The sequence below is a fragment of the Naegleria gruberi genome (assembly GCF_000004985.1).
Source record: "Naegleria gruberi genomic scaffold NAEGRscaffold_37, whole genome shotgun sequence".
In the NCBI taxonomy this organism is placed as follows: Eukaryota; Heterolobosea; class Eutetramitea; order Acrasida; family Naegleriidae; genus Naegleria; species Naegleria gruberi.
In genome coordinates, this window is record NW_003163290.1 from 195,582 (window position 1) to 219,330 (window position 23,749).

Here is a 23,749-nt window from a genome sequence, read left to right on the forward strand (position 1 = left end):
TTGTGCCAAATTTGGTATTCCTTTCTCACAGCTCCTTAATTAACCGTGTGACCTCTGATAACTTTCGCAAATAATTCAAAACCAACTTGCGAAAAAAATGGCTCACTACCAACCTGTCATTGATCCAGCCACCACCACCTTTACTATCAATCATTTACCTCCAGATTGCTTGATCGAAATATTCCAATATTTGCCATTTCTTCCCTCCGTATTGAATTTACAATTAGTCTCTTCGGCATGGAGAAATACTGTTCAACACTTTATTGCTAGAGGAGGATTTGATTTGAATTTAGGATTTCTTCCGAGCCATGTAACACTCTCCAAGTTTATAATGATCATTGGTCGTTTCTATAATGCTAAACAAATTACATTGTGTAATTTACAGTTGACTGTTGATTTGATGAAGGTGTTGAGCTTTACAGCTATTGAAACATTGGTCTTGTGTAATTGCTCAACAGAGGCTGCCGTTTCATTCTCTCCAGATTTGGTTAGTTCAGGATTCAAGCAATTCAAAGATTTTCAGAGAGAAATGAATGAGAAATTGGAAGATTCTGGAAGATTGCCTTTTTATAATTTGAAAAGAGTGATTGTAATTGACTCTTCTACCTGTTTGAATTTCGTTTGGAAGGAAGATTTTATTGAGGATAATAGGGATGAATCTTGTCAAGCATCATTGAAATCATTTTACAATTTGGAAAGTGGATTTGATAATTGTTGGAATTTCAAATCAATTTCTATGAACTCTAACAAGAGAGTTTCATTTCTTGCTTTAGAACTTTACAATGGTGGAGATGCCAAGAGTAGAGATTCAAAAAAGTTTGTAACCCTAAAGAGTGGAAAAACCCTTGTCAACATTCCAATTCAACCAATCGAATATGTTGAAGATAAGAAGGCGCTAATGTTTAAATATGGTCTTAAAAGTAATTACAGAAAAGTCAAATTTAATAGCAAAACCCTTCAGCAAGCAATAGATAATTTCCTTATTGGAATTTATTCTTACACAGCTCTGGAAGATTTCTTGACACTTGTGGTAAATTCGCCAACACGACCAATGAATTTTGTGACTGACAAAGGATTCTATTCAGAATTGATTTATTTCCTCCACAAATATCAGATTTTGAGAGAAAATTCAAACATTCCACTTAGAATAGTTCAGCTAGCTGAAACATTGGATTACCACTGGGCAAGTTTCTCACAAACTGAACCAGTTTCAACCAAGACAGAAAATATCAGTGAGGAAATTCCAGTTCCATTCTCTTGGGTGCACCTTTTGAAGAAGGGTCAATACATTCACCTTCCACCTGCTCAACCAGAACCAGAGAAGAAGGAAAGTACTGAAACTAAACCAGTTCGTAAAAGTTATCGTGGCCTATTGACAAGAGGATCCTCTTCAAACAATCAAGATTGAGATGGTAGTGCCACTTATTCCATTAATCATCACTTATTGCACATTCTTCCATTGTTGAATTCGTTGGTGAAATTTCGTCGTTCGTGAATAAAGGAACCAACAAGATGCAACATGTTCTGTAACCCTGTAAATTAAGCATGATGTGCAATTTTTGAATTGATTTTTCTGTCGTAAACAATGATTTTCATGTTCCTTTCATAAAAAAATGTTAAACACTTCCACTTCATCAACAGCAGTGATTGATCAAGCAGCAAAGGCAATTGCATCTGCCACTCACTTGTATTTTACAGCCGGAGCTGGTATGGGAGTTGATTCTGGGCTTCCTGATTTTAGGTGAGTTTAAATTTTTTTGTAAAGTTATAATAATTATTAATAATATATTTAAATATAATTAAATATAATTAAACAATACTTGAAAAAATTAATGATTTTAGAGGAAAGAATGGATTTTGGAAAGCCTATCCACCAATGCAAAAATTGGGCCTCGAATTTCACCAAATGAGTAATCCAAAATGGTTTGAGAGGGTAACTATACTATTTAACTATTATTTAAATATTATTGTAAACTAACATTAGGATCCAACATTTGCACATGGATTTTTCGCTCATCGTTACAATCTGTACACTAGTAAATTACCCCACCATGGCTATCACATCCTAAAAGAATTGTCCGAAATGCCCAACATACAGGACTATTTCATTTTCACATCGAATGTAGATGGACACTTTGCACAAGTTTTCCCACAGGAAAAGATTGCCGAATGTCATGGCTGTATTTTATATTTGCAATGCACAAATTCTTCCACCTGTGAGGATATTTATAGTGTGAAGAAACATAATGAGTTTTATGCGGAAACACATCCAGAGACTTGCTATCCATTGCCTGTTGATATGGAATCGTTTAGAGTACCAGAGAAATCACTTCCTAAATGTATTCATTGTGGATCTCTTGCCAGACCTAATATTATGATGTTTGGAGATTATGGATTTGTTGGTGATAGATCTAATGAACAGGAGGATAGATTGAGAGAATCATTTATCAAGTGGAGAGAGGGAATTGATAAAACTAAAAATGTGGAAAATCAAATACATTTGGTCACTATTGAAATTGGTGCTGGTGTTGATGTGAATACTGTAAGATGTGAAAGTGAGGAAAAGACAAGAAAATATGCAAATATTGACCATGTTAAAACAACCTTAATTAGAATTAATCCAACTGATCATCAAATTCAGCAATTCTCTATTGGAAAGGGAGTCGGTATTGAAATTCCTCTTGGTGGATTAGATGCTCTCACTCAAATCAAGCAAAGAATTGCAGAATTGAAATAACAATTGGAAACCAAAGAACAAATTAAGATTTTATTGAATGATTAAAATGGATTACCTTTTAATAGCACGTCTGTTCAACGTTTTTAATAGAGGGAAGGCATCCTTAAACTTGGATTCAGGGACACTGTCTGGTGAGAAGTCAATATCAGTCAGATTTCTGATATTTCCATTCGCAAAGTTTAGCATTGAACTTTCAGAAAGTGAATTTCTACACAATTTGAGCACTTTCAATTTGACAAGATTACTATCGCTCAAGAGTTTCAAACCAGCAGAGCCAATGTCATTTCCACAAAGATTAAGCAATGTCAAATTTTGTAAATATGGAGAGTTGACTATATCTTTAACACTCACACTAGTCAACAGAGATTTGTGAGGAATACAAGTTATAGATCTCAAAGTGGAAGAATATTCAGAAAGGCATATACGAAATATTCCCAAATCTGAAATATCATTCTCTGAAATATCCAAAATGGCAATCTTTGTAAGCAAGCCGTTGAATAATTTTTCCAAATGGTCATTATTAATGCCACACTTGGTCAGATTGAGTGATGTTAAATTGTGCATTGGTTTTAAGGCATCAACAGAGACAGAATTTTTTGACATGTCCAATACTGTTAAATTGGGGAAAATAGTTTCAGCAAACTGTTTCCAAGGTTTTTCATGTTGAACTCTTCCACATTCCATTTTCAAAGTTTGCAATTTCGTCAATTTACAAATATCTGGAACAGCTTCTGAAATGTGAAATCCAGAAATGTTCAAAAAAGTTAGATTAGGCATATTCCACTTCGTAAAGGGTTTCAATTCTTCCCAACTCTCATACCTTCCAACATTCAACGATTCCAATGATGAAATCGATCCAACAAGATTCAAACCATACCAAGTGAGCTGGCAATTCGATAAATCAACAATTTTCAAATCAGGTTTACGAGTTGCTAGAAAGTTAAACCACCAATCTGTACTTGGTCCTTGAAACCCACATCCTATCAATTTTAAAACTCTCAACTTGTCGAATTGAGATATACGCCTATAACTGGTCCAATCATTACCAGCCCTATTCAAAGAAAATGTTTCAAAATCTTTGAATTTGTAAAGAGAATCAAAGTCAGAACAATTCAAATCACAACACAAAGCTAACCATTCCTGAGCATGATTCTCAAATAATTTCTTCAATTTGAACTCACAATTCTTCATAATGACCTTCTCAACCTTTCGGAAAGCTCCCAACCTAGCACATTCATATATAACATCCTCGCTATTATCTTTAAAATCAAGTGTTGCTACCTTTACATTAGCCAGTACCCACTGATGAAAATTCCTGCAAGCCATTCCGATCGTTCGCCTTAATACCTTACTCCATAAATCTAAAGATGTGATGATGAAAAATCTCTGCCGGCAATATGGCCACTAATTCAGCACCTTCATCTTGTTGGTTGCTTTCTACTAACGGTGAAGATACAGTAGTGATATGTTCGGACATTTTTTTGGATTTGATTTTTGAAGATTCATTGTAATAGTCAATTTTAATTGATTTCAACATGTTGTTTTATTGATGAAAAACAAAGATGAGCAATACAATAAGAAACCACCATGCAGAAGAGGAAGGTCTTAAATTATTAGAGCTATTAACTCGTCCACCACTGCTTGATGGTTTTCTGCTTGAACTTGTTGGAGTAATCAATGTTGATTGACCAGTTGGTGCTGAGCTAGTGCTTGGTTTAGTAGTGCTTTGCAATGGTTTAGTGCTTGACAATGGTTTAGTAGTGCTTGGCAATGGAGTGACAGCATTACAATTACTCTCAAAAGCTCCAATATCTGGAGCAATGTCATTATTAGCAAGTGCTACACCCTTACCAATCAATGTAATGTTTTGATTGCAACGAAGTTTAAAATCCAAGTTAGTTGCATTATTAAAGTAGTATGTCAAATTAGATGCAACTATTTCATTAATAATATGAGAACCAAGATTAGCATAGGACCAATCAATAAATTGCCAATTATACATTTTGGCTTTTTCTTGCATAATGTAATTGTAATCAATATCCCAATAACGAGCCAGTAAGTATAATGGAGAATTGGTTTGGAAGGTTGGTTTCTGGAGTGGAGTATTGATGAAGGCATTGTTTTTCATCTCGACAGTTCTTGGATAATAAGTATTTGTGGATATGGAAATAATGGATGACAATGCTAATTCCTCAAGAATAGCTCTATTCAAGCCAATGACTTCATTGAGAGCTCGTTTGTCAGAGAATGAGGCAGGATTAATGACAGATCCGTCACTGTTCAAAACTCCCTTAGTTGAAAGAGCTACCCAATATGGATAAGCTGCTCCTCCTGTAACATTCAAAGAACCAACTACATCATTCTTGTGTGTGTACATGAAAGAGGTGTCATTGACAATAGTGTTGAGGAAAGTTACAATCTCTGTTTGTAAAGATGAGCCAATTTGTCCATAATTATCCAGAGCTTGAATCTTTGAAACCAAAGTTGGATTCTTATTCCAAATCAAAGTTTGTGCCATTGCATTGTTCATGGTTTTGACTTGTGTGAACAAATTGCTAAAGCCAGTCGTACCAATTGAGAGAATAAGAGGAGTGTCATCCTTCAACAAGGAATCTCAACCAAACATTGTAGAATACATTGTTGTACATTCTAATTTCAGAACTCCAGTTAATTCCCATTGGACCACCTATAATGACATTGCCAGTAAAGGTAATCTTACCACAATTTTCATTCCACATATTTTGAGGATTGTGAGTTAGGGCGCCATCATAGGTTCCGTCGTTGATTAAGTAATTATCCTTAATGAGAATGTTGTGAACCTTTGAAAATTGAATATTGTCTGCATGTTGAAGTTCACTTGAATGAGGACCAATTCTATTCGAAATGATTTGAATATTAAAAGTATCGAATAGAGCATTGGTGTTTCCTGCCCAAATACCATTATTCAAATTGTGATGAATGTAGGTATTTTTAACAGTACAATCACGACTTCCCCTTGCAAAAAAGTCAATTCCATTGTTCCAGTTATAGGCATATTCACCTCCGTCAATGATAATATTATCACCCATTTGGATACCAAGTCCATCAAAGAAATTTTCATTTGAAGTAATATTCAAGTATGAGGTCTTACTGCAATAATTACAAAAAACACCAGTTCCTTCAAATCTTCTGACAAACAAACTGTCAAAAACGAGATATTCTGTAAATTGCATCCAAAGTCCATATTTGATGACAGAAACTTCAATAGATTTAGGAAGAGTATCAGCAGAAACATAAACTTGATTATTATCGAGAGCATACTGTCCAGGTTTTGAAATCAAACCAACGTGATTTCCCAGGGCATACTTATCATTCTTAATGAAGGAAAATCCTGAATATGCTGTACCATCAAGAGGAGAAATAGCTACATTAGTGAAACCAGCAGTATTGGTTTTACTGTCATATGATAAAACAGTTCTGTAAAAGGTAACTTTGGCCAAGGTACCGGCTGGATTGTTTCCATCCCCAATGAAATGATACAGTTTAGCACCAACCCAGTAACCATCTGGAACACTTGTACCATCGGCTTTCTTTCTGAATCTATCGTCAAGTTGCAAATAAACTATATTAGAAACTGTGGTAACATTAGTAGCAGCAGTAATGGTGATATAATTAGTTGACAAGAATGGATCAAGATCTGAATATGGCAAAGGTATCATGGCAGGTACCAATTTCTTGGTCTCAGAATAAAGAAAAAGAGGAGTTCTTTGAATAGTAGTTGTGTAAATATTAACTGGAGCGGATGCAAACAATTTAACCTTACTCATGTCAACTGGAATAGATCCATCAATAATCACATTCTTTGAATCAGTTCCCTTGAAAGTAATTGGATGTCCAGGGAGTGCTGAATATTGAATCTTTAAGGTTTCTCTATAAATTCCAGGTCCAATTATTAAGGTATCGTCTGGCTGTAACATGTATTGAGCTCTTGAAATGGTTTTCCAAGGAGATGATTTAGTTTTACCATTATTAGAATCTGATCCAGTACTTTGATCAACGTAGAATGTTTGAGGAGATGCAGAGTGGAGCAATTTACCTTTCCAGACCTTGACTCCCAAGATCTTGTATCTGCTAGTAGTTGGACTGTCAGTTGTCTTATCATAGAATCCAATCTTTCCATTAACTGAATAGAATACCTTCATTGCATCAGCATCAGAATCAGAAATATTGATTAGATAGTCGCCACTGGCAATACCAACTTGTCCAATGGAAATAGAAATGGAATTACTCGATTTCTTAATATAGAACTTGTGATCGGTATAAACTGAATTTCCAGCACCACCAACCAAAAGGGAAGAACTATGAATTAAGGTTCTAACCCCATTCAATACTCTTGTAATAGTTTGAAATTGGTCTGGTTTGTACAAAGCTGGAATTGACGAAAAGGTGATCAATATGTTTACAATTTATGTAATTTACATGTTTTTAGTTCTAGAACTGGTTGTATACACAATGAAATAATGAAAAATCAAAAAATCTATTTATTTTCGCAAGGTTCAATTGCTGGCTTTTGCTTCTTTTTTAACTTTTGCTCATGTTTGTATTCGATGAGTAATTTTTGATAATCGTGAGGGAAGAATCCAAATCTAATAAATTTGATAAGCAGATCAGGAAGTAAGGCAACCACACTTAGCAACATTGTCACGAGAATGGCCTTTACACTCATGAAGGTATGATAATACACAAAGTGGAAAGTTCCCTTTCCGAAAAATACTGGAATTGGAGTATAAATTACCACAAATACAAAATAGCTCAAGTAACTACCCCAAATCGATAAAATGATTGGAAGGCTCCACGATTTGACTGACAGAGCAAATTTGAAAGTAATAATAGTTACTGTTGTTGTGAGAACAACTGTTCCAAAGTGGAAAACATCTGATGGTCCATTCTCCAAAATATCTTCATATCCATAACAAATTAAAACTCCAAAGAAAACAATCAAAGAATGATAGGTGGCATCCAATGTCCAGAAAAGTAAGCTTCTGATATTGAATAAATTACCATGAGTTCCACTCTTTTTCAAAGTAGAGTAAATTTCTGGATGTTGTAAAATAACTTCCTCTGGTAAATCCTTCTCAAATACTCCTGAAACAATTGGTTGGAAGAAACAGTAGATAGTATTGAACATTGTAAGAAGCCATGATTCAAAAAATATTGTGCATGTAAATCCTGTATAAATACAGTAAAGTATCTGAGGAACCACAATCATGACATTCTTGTAAAAGTTGAAGAGTAAAAAGTCAGCATTTCTAACACAGCAATATCTTCCATGAAGAGCAATCAATCTGACTAAATTCTTAAATCTAGGGAGAGCATAGTCAGCAGAACGAGAGGCCTGAGAACCTTCTTTTCCTTTGATACCTACACCTACAGTTGCTGCTTGAATCATTGCCACGTCATTTACACCGTCTCCAACAGCAAGAGCTTTCTTTTTCAATTTGGATTCAATGAGCTTGACTATTCTTGCCTTTTGGAGTGGCTTTAATCTGGAACAAACTGCACAACTAATATGTTGAACAATCTTTAGGAATTGTTTTTCATACTTTTCCAGAGCAAAATCCAATGATTTAGAATCAATCACTAATCCATACTCAAAGTGTTTGTTCTTGTGACGCTCAAGAAATTCTAAAGCAACTTTCATCTTCTTTTTGACATGTTTAGTATTGCAAGAGTCTCGTATTCTTATTTCTATTGTTTCATCTTTGTGTAAGATATTTGTAGAGTAGGCAACATTGATGGCAGTCTCTGTCTTGTCTCCTGTTAAGACCCAAATTTGAAAGCCGGCTTTGGATAAATAGGTAATAGTCTCTACTGCATTTTCTTGAAGCTTGTCCTCAATGGCTGTACATCCAATTAATTGTAAATCAATTTCCATATCAGCAGCACTGTGAATTAAAAGCTTTTCTCTATTCTTTGTTGAGAGGGTTGCCTTTGTATATGCTTCAATCCATACTTGAAATTCTTCTTCTGAAATTTCCTTTCTAGCACATACAAGAGTTCTCAAACCCTTAATTGAAAATGTTTCAAGAGCAAGTTTCAAGTCGGTGACATAATGCTTTCTAGCTCTACATCTTTTGATCATGACGCTATCAGCCCCTTTTACATAACAAATATATCTTCCTTCTGGGCTTTTAACAATTACACACATTCTCTTTCTGTCTGATGTAAATTCAATGGTTGCAACAATGTCATAAAACTTCTTTTCTCCCATCTCATCAATTAGAACACCTGCGTTTGTTCTTTGTAACAACACAAATCCATTATTTCTGGCTGCTTCTAATAGAGCTATTTCATCTGAAGAAGGTCCATCATAAACAATACGCTCTGGGTTCTTTGGATCACGTTCAGGAATGACATTGTTATTCAATGCTAGACATAAGAGGAACTCTCTCAAAAGGTAGGCATGGTAACCAGCTGTATCAGATACAGGTGGCTCTTCCAAGCTTGGTTTGTGTTCAGTCATGTAATTCTTCATTAAACCTGGATTACGTATTTCCGAGTAGTACAACCCACCAACCCATGAATCAGAGTATTTCATTTCATTTTGAGTGAGAGTACCTGTCTTGTCTGAAAATATCACATCCAAATTAGAAAGAGCTTGATTCATATTAGATGATTTGACTTCTGCTTTAAAGTCTCCATGCCACATTTCCTTGTCACTCTCTATCATTTTGGATTGGAAAGTTTTAATAATTTCCAAACCAACAACCAATGACATTGGAATCATAAGATTTAACAAAATGAAACAAGTAACCCATGTGGACATGACAGATGTAAAGGAAGCAGGTGCGGAACTAACTGGTCTTAAATAGAATGCTTTGATTTGATAATTATCTTGGAATAATCCATAAAATGCAGCCACAATAGCGCAAATAATTTGCTGTAAGATTAAAAGGAATACTAAAATTTTGTTCAATGTAATGTCCAAGTCGTTTCTCTTTTGTTTGTTCTCTTTCAAGTTCTTTAAAATCTTGGTGTGATTACCCACATAAATAGCAATACCATAAATATGTTTTGTGTTCTTCAGCACACATCCTCTGAGAAGTAGATTATCCATAGTCATAGCTTCCTTTTGAGTTAATTTTTGATCCCCTACTTTTGCTTTCAGTTTGATGTTGCCTTCAAAAGTATCCAAGTTGCTGTTAGGAAGTTCAACCTTCAGTTGACCATCCAAATCACTCAAACTTTTGTGAATGGTATGTTCTGGAATATCGTGCAAGAATTTTCCAGCTTTAAGAGATCGTCTCGTTTTCAGATTTGTTTCGCCGTCCAGATTCGCCGTCTCTACATAGCACATATCATCCTCTCTTGAGGAGTGTATACACAACAAATCGGAAGGGAATGTTTCTTCCTTGCTTACAAGTACAATTTCTCCTATTTCTACATCCTTGACTCTAATTTCAACCACCTGACCACCTCTAATTACTCTACACTTTTCATTGTTAGCTTTTCTGTCTTGTCTATAACGTTGAAGATCTTCAATGGCGTCCTTAAACATTTGAATCATTACAATTACAATAAGTGGAATAATGGAGGTAGCTGGTGATACTGGAGAAATATCAGGAAGTAATACTGCAATAACTGATATTAAAAAATAAATATTGGTAACCTTTTTGAATTGTTCAAAAAGGTTTTTTGGAATAAAGGTTAACAAAGTATACTTTGTTGTTCTGACATAGTTTGTAGGCCATGACTTTCTATTATTTTTGTTTTCTTCTCGGTTGTTTACATAAATTCTCTCAAATTGCTTTTTAGAATCTTCAGTTTTGGTGGTAGTTTCAGTTATTGTTGGAGGTGCTGTGACAACAGATTCGTCCTCGTCATCACTAAATCCCTCTTCTTCTGCTTTTCGCAATTGTTTAACAATATTCTTATTAACAATATCTTTTACAGGTTTCATGCTCAAATAATCATTGACATTGTACGAGTCGACTTGTCTTGGCCTTTCTTTGGAATTTTCAATCATGGCCATATCAGTTTTCTTAACCACAAAATCATCCTCAGCTTCTTGAGCATCTTCAACATAGAGTGATTCCTCTCTGATGTGATTAACATATCTTGGTTTTCGTTTTGGAGGCTCCATTACAGATGGTAAATCGATACTTGAACCTGGTAAGCTCATTGGTGAGGAATAAACAACTGGTTGTGGAACAATTCCAGTTTCAAAAACTGAATCTGTAGTATTGATTTTCAAAGGACTTCGTTTTTCAACAAGTGGAGACTCGTGGAGTTCCAAAGTCTTCTTGGAATTGCCTTTTCTAAATGTCTTTTTCTTTGCAGCTTTTAATTCTCTATCTTCCTCATCACTACTGCTAAATCCAAGTTCCTTGGATGTCATGTGAAGAGGTGTCTTTGACTCCTTTCCATTGCTATCCAAATTAGAAACTCCTTCAATTTCTGTGACATGAATATTCTTATTGTCAGAAGAAACGATAATTTTGCTTTGTTTGAGACGACCAATTTGAGAAGTAACTTCCACATCTTCATCTTTAGAAAAGTAACGAGAAGGAATCCTCTTCCATCTTTCGGAAAGTAGTGAAGGATCATTTCCATAAATTAATGCCATATCATCCTGAGTCTTGCTGTTGTAAATAGATCCAACTCTACTGTTTCTTCTATTATAGGATTTTCTCCAAGCTTCAAGCAATTGATCATCATCAAACTTGAAATTTGATTGACCACTTCTCGATGTTGTAGTGGTTGTTGTTGTGGTAAAGGTAGAAGTTTCGTCGGTATTTGTATCTACTCTGAATACAGGAGGATAAATAGGAATGTGATTGTTGGTGGTATTGTTATTTGTACTGTTTGTGTTAATAATAGTAGAAGGCTGTTTAGTTGATGTTTTCTCAACAGAAGATACCAAATTTAAGTTTGGTGAAGCAATCTTTTCTTCATCTGTAATAATTCTACTAATTCTGTGCAGTTGACTATTGTCTAAACTCACTCTGTTTAATTGTTTCGATGGAGTCAATGAAGCAGAGGGTGGATTCGCACTTGATTGCTTTCTTGGAGGAGTTGTTGATAAATTGTCTTGTCGTGGTGGAAACTGGTACGTTTCCTCTTTATATGCAAATGATGAAGAAGGAATTGAGACAACAGTGTCGTTAAATGTTATTCTGGGTGATGGATTGATAATGTGATTGGGTATTGTTGTGGAAGTAGGATTCTCAGTAGCAACTGTTATTGATGCTGCAGAGTTGTTGGTAGTAGGTACTGATGAAAGTAAATTATTATCATGATGAATATTAGAAAAGGATGTAGTTGTTGTGGAAGGTTTGGACTGTTGATGTAATATTACATCTTGGTCCTCATCTTCATCTACTAAATTTACATTGGTTCCAACAATAATTGATGAAGTATTATGATTATATTGTTGATTATTTACATGTTCTCCATCCATTGATTCAACTTCGATATGAATTACATCCACATCCTCAGCCACAATATTAGAATCCTCTTGATGATGATTATTAGTATCACCACTCGTATTTAGCATATTGATGATGATAATGAATATTAAAGAATAAATAAATTATTAAATAGTAATATATATATAAATATAATAGTTCAAAATTGATGCATCCCGTGTAAACACTTTCACAATATTCTTCTTGTTGAAATATATATTATACAAAAGAGTTTTCCAAACCCCGAAAGTAGTAGCAACAACAAATAATCGCAGCGAAATTTTTCGAGTATGTGTTCTTGAGAGTTGTTGGTTACCCTTGTTCTTCGTTCTACTTTTCTATTAATAAAAATAATATCAGAAATTTGTGTTGCTGTTGGTTTTTGGATCTTTTGCAAAACACCAAATGGAAGGACACTACAAGTCTGGTCAATACAATTTCTTGAGTTTGTTTTGATGGCAATATAGCCGAAGAAAGTATGAAGGCTTCAATGACTGTTTGTCTTTTTATTTCGGAAAGATTTGTGTTTTTTACTGTAATATGAAGAATTCATCATCCACTACAAGAGGAAACAGTAAGTGCATGCAACACTTGAACGACAAGGACGCTAAGCAATTAATTGCTGGTGGTGGACATTGGAGGACTACAACAAATTTACGCGATTAAACAATCGAACGAATAGGCTCTGTTGTGTTTTGTGTTACTCATTCCATTCTAGGTAATCTTGATAATTCAAAGGAATTCTTTTACTTTTTCGTATGTGGCAAATACAGCTGCATTTACAATGACGGCTCTGAGAATGGCTGATTTATATCCTTGATAGAAACCTGACAATCCCATTTCATTGTAGATTCGCTTAGTCATTCCCCAACTGGAAATGAAATTTGTTTCAATTGGTTGTTTTTGAGTAGGAGCTTTGAGAATGGATTCAATCTGTATTCTGGTTTTTATCAAATCAATAGGAAACATGATTGTCCAGAATGCAAAACCACCAACTCCACCTCCAATCAAGGAATGAATGGTTTGAGGATGATTCATTGAGGATTTCTCGAGGAAACGTAAAGTAGCTTCGTAGGCAGCAAAATAGATTGCCAATCCAGATTCTCTGAAGGTAGTAATGGCAAAACCTCTATTGATGGATTTATAGAAACTAAGAGAGGACTGAATTTGACCGAAGAGTGAATTACTGTATTTGTAATTCGTTTGGTGTTGCCTAAAAAGGTGTTGTGTTAAATCTTTAAGACCCCTGAACCTGTGTGAAGCATCTGCTTGTAAATTACATTTGAGGAACTCTGTTGGTGTTGTCACAAATGAACCGACAATACCAGACAATGCTCCAGCAGCTGCAATTTTCCATAGGGGAAGCACTTCAACACTATTTCCTTTGAGATATTGTTTAGTTTCATTGTATACTCCAAATTCTACAGAGTTTAAAATACATGCTCCAATTAATGGACTTGTCTATTTATCAAATTTGATCAATCCTTAATCAATTAAGAACAATGTCACTCTACTCACCCATCCTTTGTATAATCCACCAATTCCTTTTGTTTTAACAATATTCCTAAATACTTGTGAAATTGAAAAGTGTGAATTTCCTGCTGTTGCAGTGGTTGACATGGTTTGCAATTTAACTTTGATGGTATCTAATGGATGACCAGATAACACCTGGGTAACACCACCAAAACAACCTGCAACCCATTCCTTTGTGTGGAATCTAGTACTACTTCCGGTAACACCACCAACAGATGATGAATTGATAGTTGTTGATTCAGACATTTTATTTGAGTAATTTTCCATATTGCAAACTCACAATTCAATCAAATTTACAAAAATAACTTCAATCATTTTGGAAGCAATCTACTGAAATCATTTCATCCAAATTCCTTTTTCATATTGATCAATATGACAGAACATACTTTGTATTGTTGAGGACGAAATTATTTGTTTTGATTTGTGGTTAGTTGCTTGGTGAAGAACAACATACCAACATCAAACATTTCTAAAAAAAAACAGCCAGAATGAATACTGATAATCAAGGAGAGTATTATAGGAGGAGAGTTTCTATTAAACAAAGGGATCAACTTGTAAAAAGAATACGTTCCGAATCTAGTTGTTGTCATTTCCATAGTAGAGCAACAACTAGAAAAAGAGCTTTTTACAATTTTCAAAACAATATTGAATATTATGTTAACTGCATGGACATACGTTATAATGAAGATATACACTCCCTGCTTGATGCTATCAAGCTGTTTCGAGAGTATGTTCTTACTGGGTTTCCAGTAGAGTTGTTCGAGCTGTCTGGCAAGTGGTTAAACACCACAAAGGTGGCAAGATATTTCAACATCACTGGTCTTGATGGACAGAACTATGTAGAAGGGTTTCCAGAATTAAAATTGACTGATTTGAGAAATTTGCAGACCAATGTTTGTAATCTAATGTTGCAAGCTTTAAAAGATGGTGTGAAATTTTCATTTGGAACAATTTCTGCAAGTCTAGTCGATTTATTCCATGAGATCAAGGAGAGTTTTGAACTCTTCATGAATATTAATAATTCCTGCATGCAGGTCGATCAACTAGCCCCAAAGATATCAACTATTATGGCTCATGCAAAAAAAAGAAATTCAGAATCTTTCCATTTAAAAAGTAAGTTGTGATGGATTCCTTTTGATTTACCTGGGCTAATGTCATTTTTCAAGTATTGGACTTATTTTGTAATAACATTGATATTTTCAATGGTTTACCAACTGAATATCTCAAGAATTTGATACCATACACCTTTGATGTTAATTATTTTTTTTTCGTAAAATTATGGTGGTATTGCATTAATTCATCTGAAGTCCAACAAGAAAGAATAGAATTTTTATTCAATATGAAAGCTCTTCATTGATGTATTATCACATTTGATAGAAAAAAAGAATGGTATCCAACTGGTTATTGAAACTGAATGTTTTCCCAATTATTTTCAATCCCTTTTTGAAGGACAAATTACTTCAAGTTACGAAAGCAAATTTAATCTGATTTTAGGTAAAATAATTGGAAAAGGAAAAAGGCAACACCTTATTAAAATACTCAATTATAGAAACAAAATGGGAGAGAGCTATATCCTTCACTACATTAGAAAGAAATCCACGAATGAGTCTTTTCCAACGTTTAACCAGGTATTCACTAAAGCTTTTCAAGATATTCACAAATTGGATTTGGCTGATTTTGATGCACCAAAAGAAAAGCAAATTGTTGCTAGCTCGAATGAGGTTAATTGTGGTCGTTATCAATAAACAAAAATATATAAAGCTACTTGATGTATCTTCCTTTTAAATTGGACCATTTCCACACTCCTATTCCATTGTAAAATCAAGTAATTTTCCATTCTTGAACAAGAAAGTTTGTGTTTGACGCGATTGACAAAAAATTTGGCGGTTTAAAGTTCGAAAAAATTCAAACACACAAAAAAAATGAGCAACAACAAACGCTGGATACAATATACTCCCGATAATACTTCTAGTAGATCCCTTTCATTGCCTACTAATCCCTTGCAGATTTCTGTTAATAACAGCAGGAAGGTTAAAAAAGAGCAGAAACAAACAATTTTAAATTGTTCTTCATCATCAAACAATTTTATAATGCAGCCAAGCCTCGATAAGGTTTTAATTTCCATGTTAACGTACAAGGATGGTTCGTGGAAGCCGACAACACACAAATGGGAGTATCATCCTTCCGAATGTAAAGAAGTGATTCATTGCTGTATTGATGAGCTGGGGACAAATAATAATCAAATTGTGAAAATTGGATTTGATTTGTGGAATTTTTATGATGTGGATGTAATTGCCTTCTTTAATATTGATGGACAAGAAATGAAAAAATCATTGTGTCCAATAGTACGTGCTAATGGACAGACTTTCAGGGCAACAGCTTTTTTTGAAGAAACAGATTGGCATTCAATTTGTATAAAACAAAGCGATTTGGCTGAAGATCCTGACGATATTGATTTTGAAAAGTTAAATTCAGCAGGAAAAATTATAGTTAAGGTCTTTAAATTTGCATTTGAAACAGTACTATCGGATTCGAATATAGAGTATGACCAAACCAATACGAAATTGAATGGAGTGAAATGTAAATTAAATAGTGATAAGGGTGAAATATCTGTTACTAAAGGAGAGAAAATTGAAAATGCCAATGTAACAGTACGAGGATATCCTGACTGTTCACAATTATTGAAAGTTTTTGAGATTAATTATCATACTCCAGGAAAATATCAAATGTTAACATCAAATAAGAAGTTAAATGAAAACAGGAGCATGCCAACACCTGGTGGAAATAACATGTTTAGTTTGGCAACCACAAGAACTGCTCAGCAATCCAACCCAGGTACTCCAGGCTCAGGATCTCAGGCTGGCAGTTCCACTTCACATACTCCACAACCAGTTGTTTCAGAACAACCAACCATCACACCTCTCATCGCCACTAATACAGTCACACAAGCAACTACCTCAACCATTCCTTCTACTCCTCTCACAGTAGCTACTGCTGCAATTACATCACCAACACTTCAAACCTCCAATAGTCCAACACCAAGCAAGGATACTCCCTCAATGAAACAGGCTACACTTGACAAACTACAACCAAAGAGAAAAGAGATTGAGGTAATTGTACTTGACTCAGATGATGAAGATGATTTGGACAATTCAGAACAATCTGGTTGTGATTCGAAAGTTATTGAACCAGAACCAAAGAAGTTAAAACCCTCAACTAGCCAAACTCAAACTGTTCCAAGTCTCTTTAAACCACTGAAAAAGGATGTATCTATGGAAGAAGTTTGTGCCAAATACAGTTTGGTGGAAGTACAAACTATGACATGTGAACAACTAGAAGAATTTATTTCCAAGGCTTTAGGATCTAAAAAATACCAATTTGATCTTAGTATTTTTGAGATGAATGGAATTGATGGAAATGTGTACATTACAAATTTTTCAGAACTTTCAGAGATGGGACTAGAAAAAGAATTGATACAAGAAATGGAGAAAATATTAAATATTCTGAAATAATTTCATGTTGTGGTCTAATTGGTCTAACATTATATCAAAATGATAAAAGAAAATGATCTATTCTTAAAAATTCTGAATAATTTATCGTTCATAAGTCATCATTTCATATCCATATTGTGGGAATTTAGCATCCTTTCCTACTGATCTATGAGAAATATTTCCCTGTCTTGTTTGTGGGGCAGAATATGTCTTTGTTTTAGGTTGATTAAAATCGGATGGCTTTTTGACAGTTCCTGTAGTTTGTTTTTCCCAAGCTTGATCTTGAAGCAATTCTTCTTGTGCCTTCCTTGAATTCCAATCATTCATTTCCAAATAAACTTTAGCTTCATCGATTGTAATATTATGATTTTTGGAGAAGGTTGTAACCATCAACTGACGTTGTCTTTCAGTTTGAATTCTTGTTTCTTCCAAATCATAATTCTTTTTAATTAAACTTGGATCACATTTTGGAATGAGAAGAGTTGTTCCTTCATATAAATCCAAATCATCACACAATAAAGTATTCAGCATTTTGATATCCTCTTCGTGACAGTGATAACGTAATGCTAACTTCATCAATGTATCAGTGTGTCTATTCAATTGATGGACAAAATATGGCTTTTCTTCTTCAACTGTTGTTTGTGCATTTTGTTGTTGTGGTTGTTGAGGAATTTGTTGTTGAGCAGTTGTTTGATTCTGATAATAGTACATTTGTTGTTGTTGAGGAGTAACATACATTACATTTCCATGAGCTGATACAGGATACATGACATTCGTATGTTGTGGCATGATATAAATTGGTGTAATATTGGATTGTTGGCGTGGGCCATTCGTTAAATTAATAATAGGCTGTTGAATATATTGTGGTTGAATTGATGATGATGATGAGATTAAATACTCTGGAATGGTCGGATACATTGAATCCGTTTGATAGTTATTATGCTCGGCAAGTGGTGGTGCGCTAGCTGGTTTGCTTCCGTGTTGATCAACATTGGTGGTTTGTACCTTGACCATTTTTCAAAGGTTTGTTTTGTTTGTTATTTACAAGAGAGGTTTGGAGAGTTTTTTTTTATTTTTAAAATTTAAAAGTTGATGGAGAATTTAAGCTAAGTCTCAATTTGTAATGACTTCTAAATACCTTCGATTTGAAAACTCCAAATTGGAGTTGAAACAGAATGATTCCGAATGAATTTTGTTAATGTTGCTGGATTGGTGAATTTAAATTTTGAAAGATTAAAAAAAATGAAATGCATTACATGTACTTGGTGTATAAAGAGTTGTTGTTTGAAAGTAATGGTTTCGAATACAATTTAAAATTAAACGAAAGTTGCGATTGACGAAACTCAAAAAATGGAAATGGAAAGAAAAAAATGTCTCAACTCAATAAGAAGAGAAAACAAGAAGATTTATCATCCACTGATGGAAATGATGAAAATATTCAAGAAATTTTATTTAATGAAATGACATCTGTCACTGATCAATTAATTTCTCTTTGTAAAAAAGTGAAATTGGCTGATCATCGCTGTTTTTTCAATAATGGTGTAATGGTTAATGAATTTTTTGGAAAAGTTTATTCATTGCTTGAGGAGATGAATATTCATAGAAGAAAGGTTTCTTCAGATCAATTCAATTCGGATACTTTATTTCACATTTACCAATTCTTAGATTTTACAGATCTATTGCAAAACTGTCAACCTGTTTCAAAACTGTGGAAAGAATCATTAAATAGAGTCAAATTTCATGTTAGTTTGGGTTCAACAAATAGAAATGGAAAATTCAATAATGAAAATCTCATCCACTTACTAAATGGACCATTTATCCAAAATGTTACTTCATTAAGATTGGGTAAAGCTCAACTTGATGCTTTTAAAACTCTTTCAACTTGTAAGAATTTGGATAATTTGATCAAATTGGATTTGAGATTTAATAACATGGCAAGTCAACGTGTGACATATTTAACGAAATGCTCAATGAAGAATTTGACAGAATTGAGCTTGCATGATGTGCAAAATTTTACAGAAAATGAAGCAAAAGAGTTGTTCAATAGTACCTTCATGTCTAATGTTAAAAAATTCAACATTGTTCAAGAAAGTTATTCAGATGAATTGTTTGAAGCCATGTCAAATTCAAAGCATTTTAGTCAACTCACTCATTTAGAATTGCGGCAAATAGCTCAAGGTACTAAATCTGAACTGAAACTATTGTTGAAAGATATGAGTAATTTGGAATATTTGGGACTTAGAAATCATAGATTGACCAATTTTTCAAATTTATTCACTAGTGGGAATTTATATAATATTACACATCTGGATCTCAGCTATTGCAGAATGTTGAATAGTGAATTTGCGAATTTGATTGTTTCTCCAAAATTACCAAAGCTCATTAAGCTAAAAGCTCAGGACTTTAATTGGGGAAATTTGGAGTTTTTTGACAAGAAGAATGAAAACTCCCAAGTTGCTCATTGTCCTCCAAATTCACAGAGTTCCCTCACTGACTTGGATTTTCAATCTTGTTTTATTACACCATTTCCAACACTCACCCATCATTGTCCAAATTTAAACAGACTTTCACTGCGTAATTCAAGAAAATGCCCAAATAAGGAGCTATTAAGGAGTTCTTATATTACATTTTTGAGTGCTCCTTCCTTGTGTAATTTGGAATTTTTGGATATTTCTGGATTGGAATGTTTGGAATCTTTGTTTGAAATTATTTTCACATTACCATTCTATCCGAATTTGAGGGAATTGAAATGCTCACCTAGTAGAGAAGGTGGAGAAACATTGCAAGCTAATCTCATTTCAAATTGCAGTCACCTGAAGAATTTGAGGATATTGGATGCTTATGGAGTTTTTGCATCAAACGAATGTCTGAAATCTTTGCAAACTAATCCAACTTTTTCCAATTTGAGTATTGTTGTTTTACATGGAAATTTAGACCTATTACGTTATTGGGAAAATAACAAATATGCTGAAGAGTTAGAGGAGGATTGATTTGGATGAGTAATGAAGATGATGATGCTGAATAAAACATTCATAGGTTTGTCCATTAAGGTTTCTTTCCAACTTTTAAAACCCAAGATTACAATTTAATTTTCACTCCGTCCATCCATCATGAAAATTAATTCTTCTGCTTTTATTAAACATCAAATCTCTCTTCCGATCCCATCATGACAGATTGTGTTCAACACCATCCATCATTTCATTAATTGGTTCAACACCATCCATCATTTCAATGACAACACATCATCACATGGTTCAAATTACTTTCAAAACACATCAAAAAAATGGGAAATAACAAGACAAGGGAAAATGCACAAATATCGAAAATAACTTCCAATTCTACTTCTTCTTCTGGTGGAGTTGGACGTTTCGGTAGTCAATCGGCAGCAGCATCATCATCTGCATCGAATGGATTTTTGCGAAATGAAAGTGCTTCATCTTCGTTTATAGTTTCGAATAGAGAATTGAATAGTGTAATAGTCGGTTCGAAAATGGATTCAGAAATTTATTTGTACGGTTATACGAGTACTTTATATTATGATGGTATCAATCCTGGGTGTGGTGTGACAAAGATCATTGATAATATCAATTCGGATGATGTTATTCGTTCTAGGGATTTGTGTGTTCAATCAGAAAATAATGGATTGAGTGCTGTTAAATTAATTCTAAAGCATACTTTGGTTTATAAGGTCATTTCTGGAAGATTACATTCACATATTATTACAGCTGATGGCAGAATACTGAGTTTTGGGTCGAATAATCATGGTCAATTAGGTAGGTTAACAATAGCTTTGAAATTCATTTAAATTTCGTTGAAACTGATTGGCAATGCAGGTTGTGGAGTTGTTGGAAGTTTGAAAGCATCATATGGTATAGTGAGGGCAACTGGAGAAATTACCAATCATTTCATTATTGATGGAGCAGCAGGTGGTTATCATTCTCTATTTATCACATCTGAAAATAAGGTGTTTTCTGTTGGAGGAAACTCTAGTAGACAATTGGGTGTAATAACAACTGATTCGACAGCAACTGCCACTGCTATTGAAATTCCAGAGCAATCATTTGATGGAAGAAAGGTTGTGGCATGTTCAGCTGGTGATTCTCACAGTTGTTTCTTAACTAGTTGTGGAAATATCTATTTTGCTGGATCTAATTCTAATGGTGCATGTGCAGGGAATTCTGGAAATAATAGACCAATATTATTGGTGAATGAAATTCTTGCAAATGAATTTCCAATTCAAATATCATGTGGCTATGACAATACAATGATTTTGTGTCAGAGTGGAAATATATATGGTGTTGGATGTAATAGTTGTGGACAATTGGCAAGTAAGTAATTGTAATGATTCAATAATTATTGAATGAGTTATTCCAGCTGATGATGGTGATCATACCAACTTTGGAGATATTCGAAAGATTTATAACGGAGTTAAAGGAATTGTGTGGATTGGATCTGGATACTTTTGCTCTGCTGTTTGTGCAGAGGATGAATGTTATTTTGCTCCCTCACAAACTACCTATTCTAAACTGAGTAAGATTAATCCAAATGCTATTGCAGTCGGTGTTGGTGATTCTATCATTTTTGCAACTAATGAGATTAATCAAAATGGAAAATTTGGTAAATTGTACGTCATGAGTTCAGGTAAGGCCACAGATATTACAGGAGATTTCTCAATTGATTCAGTCTCATCAAAAATTGAGTTTAGTGGTCAAAGAGATGTCTATATTGCATATGTCTCAAAATTTGATCCTGCCTTTATGATTTCTCATCATTTCCTTCATTTGGAGAAGATTTTGGATTTTGTCAAGGGAAATTCCTCACAATATTCTGGCTCAACTGTATTTTCTGATATTCAAATTCAATAGATTCATTTAAGAATGTTGAAATACAAATATTATCTATTAATTCGCTTTGATGGCTATTTCTTAATTTTCTTGGATTTAATTTTTGAAATAGTTTCTGTAAAATATCCGCCAATAGCAATTTGATATGGTTCTGCAAGCTTTGAGGTTGTAAAACTGGAAAATGATTCGAAGGATATCAAATTCTGTTCAAATAAATTACTAATGACCAGTTCAAAGAAAGATGGTCCAAACTTAATAGTTCTTTCATAAATTTGTTCGAGGGATGAATTGGACAAGTTTGCAATGAGGGAACATACTCTATTGATGACTGTTTTGTCTTTTGTTAAATCTAAAATTCTCTTACTGTGTGAAACAACTTCTTGTTTGTCTGTGTCTGTTATATTTGTTTGTCTTCCAATCATGTTGCATACGTCAATCAACATGCCAATAAATATAGATATATCCTCATCTTGAATTAAAAACACTGTGGAATCCTTTTCAATAATACCAATTCTCAATCGTTTGAGTGTTAACTCTTGTGATGAATTTGGCCTGAGGGTGAGAGAAAACTTGACTAGCTCCAAGAGATTAATAGAGGTAAATTGTGGATAACTCTCAGGTTGTTTCATAATTTCAATAACTTGATCAACTTGTTTTCCAATCAAATCTTGACACTTGGCGTTAATGTACTTTACACTCATAAAATTTAAGTGTTGGAAAGGTAAATTTGTAATAGGACTCTTCTTTCCATTCTTTTCTATCCAATCATCAATCGCCTTCTTGTCATAAATATTACCGTCAGGAGCAAGCACTGCATGTTTAAATACTTGCTTTGAGAGAGGGCATACGCAATGATTTTCATGAAATATTTGAATGGATGTGAGAGATTCCATATCTAACACTGGATCAACAGTTGAGGATTTCCTTTTTTTCAAACAATTAGAGAAATCAGTCTTTCCTAATAATCCCATCATGTTGGCCTCTTTTAAAAGAGCATCTTCATCCATCTCCTCAATTGCTCTCTTTTTTGCCAATTTTTCCTCTCTATCCATGTTAATCACCACATCAAACTCTTTACTATCAAATTCCTTTGGCTGAATACCAATCCACTCTTCCTTCTGATCATCTCTGCTGATTGTAAAACGGTCCACTACTATATTTCTAATTTCCGTATTCTTCCTCTCCAAACATTCTTCCACAATGAATTTGATTAAAAGTTTGCAATTAATTAATTTAAAATCATTCAAGAGCTGATGATAATTTTCCATCTTTTTAATCAATTCATTCCTACAATTAAATTCGGATAATATAGCAGCCTCCCTTCCGATCAAACTAGCATCATCATGAACATTTAATTGAGTGTCCAAATAATAACAATAACACTTTAAAAGATTAGGAAACATTTCCTCCACCATCAAGTCTACAAAATAATATTCACTATTTTCCATCCATCATTAATATCATAATTCTCCATTTGCAAAACATACCCATCGAGTAGCAAAACAACAGGAAGTGAAGTAATTCCTTTCATTTTTTTAAAGAATAAAACAATAAAGATGTGTCCCCAATTTTCAGAAGGTCAAGTAAAAAGTACAGTAGAGTACGGTTTTGGGACCTCAATATTCTGCTTGTTGAGAAGTGTAATTTTGAAATTCCAAACTTTTTTCATCTCTCTCATACAAGAAACTTCCACCATTA

The 23,749-nt window shown here is 34.0% G+C and overlaps 11 protein-coding genes across 11 annotated transcripts; 5 read left to right on the forward strand and 6 right to left on the reverse strand.

The window, feature by feature from the left end:
* Positions 1–97: 97 nt before the first annotated feature.
* Positions 98–1,408, forward strand: NAEGRDRAFT_69932 (F-box domain-containing protein; the record flags this gene model as incomplete). Its single annotated transcript, XM_002674828.1, has 1 exon — positions 98–1,408. One exon carries the CDS (start codon positions 98–100, stop codon positions 1,406–1,408), a length of 1,311 nt encoding a protein of 436 aa, XP_002674874.1.
* Positions 1,409–2,083: 675 nt separating this feature from the next.
* On the forward strand, positions 2,084–2,737 carry NAEGRDRAFT_69933 (uncharacterized protein; the record flags this gene model as incomplete). The annotated part of the gene is made up of 1 exon (XM_002674829.1): positions 2,084–2,737. One exon carries the CDS (start codon positions 2,084–2,086, stop codon positions 2,735–2,737), a length of 654 nt encoding a protein of 217 aa, XP_002674875.1.
* A 51-nt stretch (positions 2,738–2,788) lies between these two features.
* On the reverse strand, positions 2,789–4,063 carry NAEGRDRAFT_69934 (uncharacterized protein; the record flags this gene model as incomplete). Its single annotated transcript, XM_002674917.1, has 1 exon — positions 2,789–4,063. One exon carries the CDS (start codon positions 4,061–4,063, stop codon positions 2,789–2,791), a length of 1,275 nt encoding a protein of 424 aa, XP_002674963.1.
* Positions 4,064–4,280: 217 nt separating this feature from the next.
* Positions 4,281–5,114, reverse strand: NAEGRDRAFT_69935 (uncharacterized protein; the record flags this gene model as incomplete). The annotated part of the gene is made up of 1 exon (XM_002674918.1): positions 4,281–5,114. One exon carries the CDS (start codon positions 5,112–5,114, stop codon positions 4,281–4,283), a length of 834 nt encoding a protein of 277 aa, XP_002674964.1.
* Positions 5,115–5,331: 217 nt separating this feature from the next.
* On the reverse strand, positions 5,332–6,918 carry NAEGRDRAFT_69936 (uncharacterized protein; the record flags this gene model as incomplete). The annotated part of the gene is made up of 1 exon (XM_002674919.1): positions 5,332–6,918. One exon carries the CDS (start codon positions 6,916–6,918, stop codon positions 5,332–5,334), a length of 1,587 nt encoding a protein of 528 aa, XP_002674965.1.
* A 323-nt stretch (positions 6,919–7,241) lies between these two features.
* On the reverse strand, positions 7,242–12,272 carry NAEGRDRAFT_80482 (MgtA domain/ATPase domain-containing protein; the record flags this gene model as incomplete). Its single annotated transcript, XM_002674920.1, has 1 exon — positions 7,242–12,272. One exon carries the CDS (start codon positions 12,270–12,272, stop codon positions 7,254–7,256), a length of 5,019 nt encoding a protein of 1,672 aa, XP_002674966.1. The 3' UTR covers positions 7,242–7,253.
* Positions 12,273–12,671: 399 nt separating this feature from the next.
* Positions 12,672–13,962, reverse strand: NAEGRDRAFT_80483 (mitochondrial carrier protein; the record flags this gene model as incomplete). The annotated part of the gene is made up of 2 exons (XM_002674921.1): positions 12,672–13,644; positions 13,702–13,962. The coding sequence occupies 2 exons, from the start codon at positions 13,960–13,962 to the stop codon at positions 12,916–12,918; spliced, it is 990 nt and encodes a 329-aa protein (XP_002674967.1). The 3' UTR covers positions 12,672–12,915.
* Positions 13,963–15,638: 1,676 nt separating this feature from the next.
* On the forward strand, positions 15,639–17,228 carry NAEGRDRAFT_50651 (uncharacterized protein; the record flags this gene model as incomplete). Its single annotated transcript, XM_002674830.1, has 1 exon — positions 15,639–17,228. The coding sequence occupies one exon, from the start codon at positions 15,639–15,641 to the stop codon at positions 17,226–17,228; it is 1,590 nt and encodes a 529-aa protein (XP_002674876.1).
* A 62-nt stretch (positions 17,229–17,290) lies between these two features.
* Positions 17,291–18,221, reverse strand: NAEGRDRAFT_80484 (LysM domain-containing protein; the record flags this gene model as incomplete). Its single annotated transcript, XM_002674922.1, has 1 exon — positions 17,291–18,221. The coding sequence occupies one exon, from the start codon at positions 18,219–18,221 to the stop codon at positions 17,310–17,312; it is 912 nt and encodes a 303-aa protein (XP_002674968.1). The 3' UTR covers positions 17,291–17,309.
* Positions 18,222–18,577: 356 nt separating this feature from the next.
* Positions 18,578–20,197, forward strand: NAEGRDRAFT_69941 (uncharacterized protein; the record flags this gene model as incomplete). Its single annotated transcript, XM_002674831.1, has 1 exon — positions 18,578–20,197. The coding sequence occupies one exon, from the start codon at positions 18,578–18,580 to the stop codon at positions 20,195–20,197; it is 1,620 nt and encodes a 539-aa protein (XP_002674877.1).
* Positions 20,198–20,490: 293 nt separating this feature from the next.
* Positions 20,491–22,305, forward strand: NAEGRDRAFT_80485 (uncharacterized protein; the record flags this gene model as incomplete). The annotated part of the gene is made up of 3 exons (XM_002674832.1): positions 20,491–20,980; positions 21,041–21,535; positions 21,582–22,305. 3 exons carry the CDS (start codon positions 20,491–20,493, stop codon positions 22,070–22,072), a joined length of 1,476 nt encoding a protein of 491 aa, XP_002674878.1. The 3' UTR covers positions 22,073–22,305.
* Between the last annotated feature and the right edge of the window lie 1,444 nt (positions 22,306–23,749).